This window comes from Vigna umbellata, chromosome 5 (genome assembly GCF_029865625.1).
Source record: "Vigna umbellata cultivar VRB3 chromosome 5, Vumbellata_1.0, whole genome shotgun sequence".
NCBI classification, from domain to species: Eukaryota; Viridiplantae; Streptophyta; class Magnoliopsida; order Fabales; family Fabaceae; genus Vigna; species Vigna umbellata.
In genome coordinates, this window is record NC_142169.1 from 34132630 (window position 1) to 34143997 (window position 11368).

The window sequence follows — 11368 nt, forward strand, 5'->3', positions numbered from 1 at the left end:
AACTGAACCTTGCAAATGTCTTGCTAACCAGTTAGATAAGAAAGCATAGAAGATTTTTGCATATAATTGCATATACAGCCATTCTGTATATATATATATATAATTGATTTTTGCATCTTCCTCGTACAAGCTATGGTTATGAATTGAATAAGAAAATTTATCATTTGCAGCTGTACCCACGATGAACAGTCCGTATAACTGTGAGTTGGAGATTTTGTAAACCAAAATCCCTCATTTTAGGGAGTTTGAACAGGGGAGTTGCAGAAAGCTTAAAGCAATAAATAAGAAGAAGAATGCATGTATGAGTAGGTAAAGCAGAGATTTAGATGGAATAGACTGTAATGGAACAGTGAAATTGAGTGAAAACAGTGGCTTCCCTGTGCATAGAGGAATATGAAAGTAATGTAAATCCATAGATGAGCTGTGGAGTGTGGAGGCAGCATACATAGGTGCAGCAACTAATGCGCCCTAGTGTGGGGGCAGAACAAAACAATGAATGCCGCTACGGATTCACTATTTAATGAGTGGTGTCGCAAATAAAAACACGTTAACATGGACCGTCAAATTGATTGCCTATATAAGATTATGTGCCAAAATTTGATTGCATAAAGGTAATGAGAGGGTTACGGTGATGATAGTAGTAACTATGCCAATGCTCCTCATGCTGTGCTCTGTCCTGCATCAGGTAACTATGCCACTGCCACTCGACGGCCATTTACAATCTATTATATTGCAACAATATTTACTAAAAATATTTTTGAATTTGGAATTTTTTTTTTAAGTTTTGGAAAATAAAATTTATTTTACATGAGATGTTTTGGAAAGTATTTTATAAATTTGAAAATATCTTTCAATAACATTTAATTTGAAAATTATTAAAAATAAAAAATGTAACGATTTTTATTATATTTTTGAAGTAGGACTTTTACGGGGGTGCTGAAAGAAAACAGGAAAGTGAAGCAAGAAGCACCAAAAGCTTGGGGGTGTTGCTTCCTCCACCTCCACAGCCTTCTCCCTTCACCTCCCCAATTATCTTTAATTCTAATTATATTCTTAAAGTTAAAATTTTTTATTTTTATTATTTTATTATTTTAATATTTTAATATTTAAATATAAACTAATATAAATATACATTATTAAAATACATTAAAAAGATATTCAAAAATAATAAATCAAAATATTAAAATATCTAATAAAATAATAACAGAAACATAAAATTAAAACAAAGCTTAAACGGATGACATCCTTCAACGGATGTCAACATCCGTTTAAGGCGAAACGGATGTCGACATCCGTTTTGCCTTAAACGGATGTTGACATCCGTTGAAGGATGTCATCCGTTGAAGGATGCCATCCGTTTAGGCTTCGTTTTCATTTTACGTTTTAGGGTTAAAGGATTATTGGAAAGATTATTGGAAGGATTATTGGAAGGGTTTAGGGTTTAGGGTTTAGGATTATTGGAAGGATTATGACTACGTACCTGGAGAGGAACCACGACAAGCATATTACACCACAAACGCACTGCACCACGTACTGCACCGAAAGCAAGAGGAAGATTGCTTGATAATTCTTTTCACGATCACTGAGCTTTGCAGAAAAATATTTTACTCATACAAGGAACTACGTAGGTTATCAGTGAAATATGTTATAAATGAGTAAAATTAAAAAACAATAATTCTAAAAATAAAATTTTACTGAGGGGCAAAATAGTAAAGGGGAGGTGGAGGGAGAAGGCTGTGGTGGTGGAGGGAGCAACACCCAAAGCTTGGGCGTGACGCTTAAGCCGCGTTGCAATGGGCCCAACTCCAAACATTGTCCAATTATGATGAGCCCACATTCATTATTTCTAATCCCTCTCAGTAAAGAAATATAATTGCAATTTCTGTAAACTTTCATCGTAAATTAAATTGAATAAAATCATTATTAGTTTAAAAGATGGAAAAGGGTATTCTTTAAGACCAAAATAGGTGTGGTTTTTAATTTTTCTGATACTATATATCAATAATAGAACAAATCAGAAAATGAAACTAAGAAAAGAAAGGGTGGATTGAGCGGTGGAGACGTTGGCAGCAAAGAAGCAGCAGTTTTGAGCTGTGGAAACCAAAAACAGAAACATGCGTTGAAGAATAAAGATTGAAGGGAGAGAAGGAAAACAGAGAGAGAATCATTGTCCCATCCAAAAAAACGTAGCGGCATGGTTGCATTCTCCCTCTTCATCTTCTGTTCCTTAATTCTCCTCGTCCAGCCGTCTTTTTCCTCCACGCAGTCCCCCAATCTCGATCCTGACAGCATCGACCTCTTCGGCGACGCCCACGTTGTCACCAACAACGACGCCGCCCCCCACGTGCGCCTCACCAATCCCTCCCTTTCTTCCTCCGGTCTCCTCCGCGTCCCCGAGCCCCTCGTCTTCGTAGACGCCACTACCAACCTCTCCACCGAATTCTCCTTCTCCATCTCCGGCAATGGTGACGGCGTCCTGTTTATCCTCACCGCCGCTTCCGGCAACGGTTCGGATACCGTCGCTGTTGAGTTCGTCACGTCCAAGGATGAAAATGTAGGACACCCCAACTCGAGCCACGTTGGCATCGATGTCGGAAGCCACATGTCCCTGGCTGTTGCGAATGCTTCCGATGTGGGTCTGGTTCTCAATAATGGGGAAAAGTTGAATGCTTGGGTTGATTACGAAAGTGGGCCTAAGGTGATGGAAGTTAGGTTAAGCAAATGGGGTGAACAAAAGCCTTCTGATCCCATCGTTTCTCATAAGATTGACTTTTCTAAAATGTGGGGTGGGAATTCTGTGTTCGCGGGTATAACTTCTTCCAACGCTGGGCATTCGCTGCAGGTTGTGAGTATCTATTCGTGGAAGCTTACATTGAAGAAAGTTTCAAATGGGTTGCATTCTCTTCCTGTGGATCCGCATGGTTTATCTGAGGATGAGCATAGGAGAGTTTGTCCTTTGACGATTCTTGCTGGGGTGATTTTTGGAACTGGGTGTCTTGCGTTGGTGACGTTTGTGGTGCTGTTTATGTGGGTGATTTTCTTCCAAAAGGGTGCGGAGGAGTCTCTTGCGAGAATCCCCGATCACCCTTCGGATATCAGGTATGAAAGAATTGATGTAGCTGTTGACAAGAATGAGCCGGATGATGAGAGTTAGAGAATAGGTGATGACGATCATGTTTGTAACTTTTGCCGTCATTGTGTTGTGTATTTATGTCACCTGAAGGATACTATTATAGGAGAGATTGTGATACTGTAAATTTGTTTGTAACAATATGTAAAATATGTTGGCTCCCTGCTTGGGAACCACTTTGATTTTAACTTTGTAACATGATTATTGGCAGCTTATTGCAGCTGCAGCTTTGATATACCATATATTTATTCTGTTTGTTTACTTCTTCATTGTGTGTTTGTTTCGAGCTAAATTTCATTGAGATTTAACAGATAGGTTTGAGATTTTATAGCAACAGAAACTAATAAATAATCCGTTTGTGATCCTTTTCCCTGTTATTGATATTTATGTATGTATGCGTGCGGTGAAGAGGATGTAGTGTTTCCTAATTAAATTGAAGGGGGTGTGATGCCCTCCAAAAAGATTGAAAAAAGGGATGCAGTCTCAGAATAACTAGAAAACTGAAAATGATTGAAGCGCCAGCGCCCTTGTTTAACGCCTGAACGTGATTTTCAGTTTTCTGCTTATTCTGAGATGCAGTATTCCCCCCATAGATAGCCGATAGAACAGGATTGCACTAGCCTTGTATTCCCTGGTCACATGAGGAAAAAAAGGAATTAACTTAATGCTTTAAAGATGAAAAATTCATCATCTGTTTTCAGAATCTGATGCAGTCATGTGGTGAAATAATTGATAACACCAAGTTGTGTTGGAATTATTCATATTTATCTATGTTCTCTTCTTTCCTTCAAGCTTTGTCATTATCGAACAATCTTCTATCGTTTTCCAAGCAATTAGAATCATAGACTTTGAGTGTACAACCAATGATCCTTTCTAATTCAGTTTTTGTGCCTTACGGTAATTGTACCCTTCAAGATAGATATACAAGGAGATTTTACTACTTTTAATTCTCTCATGCTCTATACACACTAGAGTTTTGATTTGATACTATTTCTCATTGTTTTTTGTTTTCTCTTTTTTTCTATAAATATAAAAATTAACTTTTATTAAGATCGTTTTATCTTTATAAAGATTGTGAAGTGATGAGTAAATGGTGTTAAAGAATATTTTTCCACAAAGTAGATCACGATGTATGGTCGGAGCAATTGGGTGACATGGTCACCTTCAAAGTTTCAACCTTCTTTTGAATTTTGCACATAATAGTGTTTTATGGGTCACTCTCATTATACAGTTCTACCTGTCATTGCAGGTTGTAACTTCTATCTAAGAACTGAAGAATGCTTAGAAACATTCTCTTTTAAATTCTAAACAAATGTTAAAATATTGGATAATGATACTTTAACACTATTTTTTTGACAATATTTTAATATCATCTATGTGTCATTCTATGATTGGTATATGATTGGTCCATGTTAGTGTTTATGATTATTATTATTGATTGTGGAGTAATTTTGGACCAATCACAGAATAACACGTAGACGATGTTAAAATATTGTCAAAAAAATATTGTCAAAGATGATTATCGTAAAATATTACATTGTCAACTTTATATTCATCTGTAAAACAAACTCACTTTAATAAGATTATCTTTTAGCTAGGTTTTTCAAAAATAAATTTTTCATTACATAAAATCACATTACAAGAAAATTAATTCTTAAATAATGAATACTTTTAATAATAAAAAATAATTAATTATTGTAATGATGAATTTAGATACTTATTTATAAATTAAAAATTATGAACAAAAAGTAGTTTCTATTATAAATAAAAAATTATATTTGATTTCTCATATGGTTTTTAAATTGGTTTTTCTTGTTTCAAAAACTACGTCTAAGACCTTTACTTTTGCGTGTCATATATGACATTAAGATTTTGAAACATCAACAACTTCTAACCCATGCAACAAGCAGGAGCAGTGCGTGAAGATATGGATTTGATGATATGAGATGTTATAATGTTGGTGGTTGAAACCCTAAATAGAAGACGCTTAGGTCACTGTACTTCTTTACTATGTATACACCTTAAACGCATGACTAGTTTATCAAAAGAATACACTCTTTCACACCAAAGCTCTTTTCCAACACAGTTGCGTTGTCCAAGGGAACACGCATTTTGTAATTATAATTGAATATACTATTAACAAGAATCTATAATAAACTTGTATTTAAAAATTATAAATAATAAAAATATAAATATTACTTATTTTAATAATTAAGCTTGTAAAATTTATTAATTTTACTAATTTAATTAAATACAAATTAAGTTATTAAAATAATGATGGTATTTACATATTTTAATTAAGGGGAAAATTATAAAAAACTAATTTATTATGTGTGTAAGCAGGATTGCGAATCATATATTAGGTGGAACAGGTCAAAGGAATTAGTTCATATAGGACGTGTCACTCCATTCTAATAATTAGGAATTAAATGCGGGATGAGTCAAGAGAACGAGTAAATTTAATAAATATGTGAAAATATAAAGTAAGTGTACTCCACTTAATAGTTTACATTATATTTTCTCAGCTATAATATTAAAAAGCATATAAAAAAAGTTATTCAACGATAGAGAAAAGAAAAGCAAAGATGCAGCGTGAAGGAGACATCAACGTAGATGTTTGATGGGAAAAGGTAACAGCACTACTCCAGTAACCTTTTTAATTAATAATGTATTTGTTTCCAAATAACATTATTAATTACATACTATCCTACAGATAGTTTTATGAGTCTCCTTTAATCCCTAAATTAACTGTGATAAGCATTCAAAATTAACCGCTTTCACCTATAATTTCACAGGGAAAGAAAATAAAGAAATAATGCAGTGAAAATTTGAAAGAAATAATTCCAACCTAGTTTAGATGGACTCGTAATTGAATAATGCCAACATGCTAAAAGCTGAAGCATCGGTCAAAAGGGTGATGGAGCTTTTGAATGAATTCGAAATTAATCAGTCTCTTTAAAAGTCTTGTTAGAATCTTTCCCACTTTAAATTTGCTCGGTAGTGAATAATGTGTCATTTTTTATATTAAGAAAAATGAAAAGAAAGAAAATTAAAGCAATTCAAATATATAGAGTTTGTCTTTGGATGATATCCAATAATAGGAAAGAAAGATGGGCAACCTTTGGTTTGGAATCATATGGGAGGGATACCCACCATCAAACCAACTACATCGTTCATAATAGATCAATTAATACAAGTTTTTAATATAAAACTTGTATTAATATTCAATACTTTTAATACATTGTTTTTTTCGTACATTTAAAGAGAAAGTTTAAAAAAAAATGTATATTTTTCCTTTGATAAATGTGCTTTTCACACATTTCTTCTTTATTTATGTTTTCGTCATTGGAAAAGAATAGGTGCTTAATATAAATTCATTTCAAATATAAACAAAATTATAAGATATTTTATCTGATTGAAGTAGACTTATTTTTTATGAATATATTAATTAGTATACTGAAAATTGTAACCCAAAATAATACCAAACAATGGTGAATCAAAAAGTTAAAAGATAAAAAAAGAGAGAAACAATCAATGGGAGCGGTTAGCGTCATTGCGTTCACAGTATATTTTGGCAAATTTTTTGGTTAAATCATTGCATTGGTTTTCGGTGGTCAAATTGTAAATCAGTGTCCGTATTGTTGTTTGTCTTGATTTTTAATTTTAAAAAATAAATATAATTACGTCCTTTTTAGTAATACTGCATTAACCGTTGAAAAAAAAAATATCACATATGAGTTTGTGATTTTTTTATTTTTTAACTATTTTTATTTTTACTTTTTTAAAATTCTCTTAAAAAAGATAACAAATTTGTCACTTGTTAATATTATATATGATGTGATAATAACAATATTAAATATTAGTATAATGTTAAATGTTATTACTTTAATTTTAATTTAATTTTAATTTAACTTTTCTATTTTTTTCTTAATTTAATTCTTTTCTTAAAATAAAATAATTTCGACCTTTTATAATATATTATGCGGTACTCATAGTTTAGGCTCTTAAGATTCCTTAACTCTTTTGAGCCAAACCAACCAATAAAGTAAAACTTTTAGGTTTTTTTATTTCTAAACCAATCAAATGCTTACCCTACAATGTAGTAAAAATTGTGCTCCTTAAATATATATATATATATATATAAACATAGAACTTTGTTCTATAATAAAAGAACATATTCTTGTTGTTTAAGTGACAAACAATGGTGACTCCTGACGAGTCTGTTCATTGTAGAGAGATGATAACTCATTAATTTTGAGAATCTGAATTTTGAAGTTGATAAAAATCGAATGTGTATTCATTAATTTCGAGAATATGTGAACTTTATATGTCAAATTTGACGGTCACTAATCTTCGATGAGTGTTTCTCCCTTTACTTTATTGGTCTCATCCTACACCTCCTTATTTTTATATTATTCCAATTGTGCTCTTGTCAGAATTACATAATCAGAGAGAATCTTTTTGACTATTGATTATATGTATTGTTGTATGTGATATTTGTATGTGTTGTGATGCATTTTTGAATTGGAAGGGACGAGGTCTTAACCGCAGTGATTGAGAAGACGCCGTGCTAGGTTGGATGCATTTTTTGATTGGATATTTTTGGGTTGAATGGGATGAAGGTTTGGATTAAATACATTTCTGGATTGATGGAAAAAGGTTGAGTCAAGACGTAATGGTTGAGAACAGCCGAAGAGCAAGAGCGGTTGCAGAGGTTCCGCATTTGGAAGTGCGGTTGAGCATCCACATAACCACAGTTGGAAGTGAGCGGTTCAGATCATGCCGTAAGGGCGATTCATACCGCGCCGCAGTTGAAATTGCGACCGCACTACTTGACGGCTCATTTAGACCGCAACTTGAATTGTGGTGAAGGAATTTTATAATACTCCTTCTTTTTCTTTATTCACTATAATGTTTTTTAATTTGATTTGTTTTTTATTTTTTTTATTAGTTTATTTAAATGTTTTATATTTTGCAGTTAATATTTTTAATTTGTACTTTTTTATATTTGATATTTATTTAAATATTATTTTTAATGTAATTAATATTTTTTAATTTCCAAATTTAAATATGCTTGTTAACTTTTTGAATCTATAATTATTTATTAATATTTATTAATTTTTTGATTATTTTATTAATTTAATTTATTGTCTTTTGTGGTTTTTAATTAAACCATCATTACACTTTTTTATGTTTTATTAAATGAAGGGCATAATTGTCAATTGAGAGATGTAGGATAACACATGAAGTATAGGAAGAATTACTCATCTTGAATTTAGGAAATATGTTAATGTTGTAAAAAGTTAATGCACTTTAGTTACTTTAGTTGATATTTTCTAATATAAATTTGTAATTACAGTATTAGATTAATCAATATTTATCCGTCCGATTATATTTCAAATGCAATCAATAAACCAAACTCATGTAATAAAGTTCAAATACAGGTTAAAGATTCCAGAGTAGAAGCATAATTTTTTCTAGTAAAACTTTCAATCGAAAAGACTTGTTTTACATTTTACACTTTATAAAGTGAGATTATATAGGAAAAAAATAAATGTATTATTGACTCCTAAAATTATAGAGAATTCAAAGAAAAATAATTTTAAAAACATGTTGATTTTTATTAAATGAATAATAAATTAGTTACATTTTAAATTTATATACTTAAAACTTTACTTGAAATTCCAAATCATCTTGTCTAAAATTTGTTAAAATTAACAAGAGTTCATAGAAAAATATGAATATGGTTTTTGAAACTTAAAGAAAAGAGAAACAATTGATAGTTCAATTGTATATCTGTTTAGACGCTCTTAATAAATTTGATATTGTTAAAATTATATTATAATTTCAAACAGTAAAAATATTATAGAAAAATCAGTTATTAATAATTTTAAAAAAATATCTTAATTAAAAGAGCCGCTGGTATACACTTTTTGTCGTTTAGAATGTCTTTGAAAAAGATGTGATAACTTTTTTTTCATCTAATTCAAATATAACATTAGAATTACTTATGGGTTTAATATTGAATATAAATAAAAAAGTAAATCATACAGAAGTAAAGACTTATTGTTTTAAAGATTTACATAAAAAATAATGACAATGCTTTATATAATTGCACTCGCATCTCATTGGTATAAGTATTCTATCTCTTCACTAAACTTTTCTCGTTGGTAAACCAAATAACATATTAATCACTATTATATATATATATATATGAGAAACAATCAAGATTGAAAACAATATCACCCTTATAAAATGCAACTGTTAGAGTAAAATTGTCTTTATATTGAGAAAGAACGATTATTCTTAACTACAACAGTCATTGTATCTCTTTTTATCTATCCAACGTAGCATTCCTTTCGTTTGTTGCAACTTCTTTATCTTTTCTCTTTCTGTCTGTTATTCTCTGTGTTATAGTCTCTTCTTTTCGTCTTTTCATGATTTATCATTGTTACTGTTAACTTCATGTTATTATTATCTCCGTTTTTTTTCATGTTAATCATGTTGAGTACAAACAAAGTTTCACATTAAATAAAATAAGAAATAGATATAAGTTTATATATAAGATACCTTTCTTGGTAAGAAGTCTTTTAGAGTGGTACCAAAAACAAATTTACGAGGATTTAGCCCAAAGCGAAACCATCTGGTATCAGAGCCCATGGTTCAAGTCTGATGATCGGAAAAAAAAAACCTTTTAGAACAGTACCAATAAAAAATCCGTGAACTCATGGTTCAAGTCTAGTGGTGGTGATAATTTATGATTACTAATAGTATTGAAAATGATTTATACAATACATTAGATATTTTTATATTTTTCAGAGTAAAAATTAATACTTTTAGAACAAGAGCCTTTTTGATAATTACAACATATTTCTAAAAAAATAACATTAACTAAACACATGTTTTAATCATTCCTAAAATGTAAACAGACAAATTTGCTTTTAATACTCAAAAATGTTATTTTCATTATGTTGATCCAAAAATAAAATATATAATAACTTGAGTTAAATAGCTCTTATAAATTTGGCTAAGAGTTAAACATATAAATAAAAACACTTTTGCAAGCACTGATTGAAGAGAAGATAGGTTTGTGGGCAACGCAATTGATTTTCCACCTCAGGTTTCGTAGCAACATGAAAAAGAGTTATGCTTTAGGTTAGCACCACTGATAATATTGAAAAGCATGCAGAGAAAGTTATTCAACGAGAAAAGGAAAAGAAAAGTAAAGATGCAGCACCAAGGAGACACCTCCCTCATCATTGCTACCAAAAGATTGTTATTAACACCACCACTACTTCCCTTCTCTGACCGAGTATATGGGGATAAAATATCATACCTACTTATTAAAAAATTAAAATTAAAATTTAATTTATATTTTATTATGTTAAATTTAATTTAAATTAAAATTTAATTAATATTTATTTACATTATATTGTTATATTTTATTGTAATTTTATTTAGATTTTATTTTAAAATTTTTTTAATGTTTATTGATATTCATGAATTTTGGATAAGTATTTTTAAATAGATATTTGATAAATAACAGATCAGATTATTTTTTTAATAATTGGATAACTAGTATCTTTTTAATAATTGGATAACTAGTGAGTAGTATTCCTGGACACATTACTATCTTTATCTCCAATAATTAATATACTTTTTTTCCAATAACACTATATTAATTAGGTTATCTCACGACCTCCTGCAACAAATCAATTCACTCTCATTCCATCCCAAAATTAATCATTGCATTCAAAATCAACTACTTTCTCTTATTATAATTTCATAAATAAAAAGGGGAAAAAGAATGTTATAAAAATGGAAAGGAACATTAGTCTTTCTTAATTTGATTCATTAGTAAAATGTTTAGAAACAACAAATTAAAAAAATTATTAAATATTTTGTTGTCCTTAAATTATAACGAAATTTTTTAGAATTGTTTTATGTTAAAATTTTTGATTCTATTTGATACTCTCTAACTTTAGAAAATAATATATTTATTTTCTAAATATTCAATCACATAAAATTATGAAAAGTAAAGAGGAAAAAAAAAGTGTCATAAATGTACTTTTTTTTTGTTTTAAATTATCTCACATAATTAATTTTTTCAACATAACCAACACTTGTCAAGACATCAACATGTTATACTTTCATGTGAAATGTTGTTTATCACATCAAATAAATATAATATCATTGAGTGAGAGAGAGTAAATTCAATGTTTTCTAAAGTTAGGAGAT

General features: G+C 30.0%; 1 protein-coding gene across 1 annotated transcript; it reads left to right on the plus strand.

Moving 5' to 3' along the window:
- The first annotated feature begins 1960 nt into the window (after positions 1–1960).
- Positions 1961–3391, plus strand: LOC124840355 (L-type lectin-domain containing receptor kinase VIII.2-like). The gene has a single exon (XM_047316395.2). The coding sequence runs from the start codon at positions 2195–2197 to the stop codon at positions 3152–3154; it is 960 nt and encodes a 319-aa protein (XP_047172351.1). The 5' UTR covers positions 1961–2194; the 3' UTR covers positions 3155–3391.
- The last annotated feature ends 7977 nt before the right edge of the window (positions 3392–11368 follow it).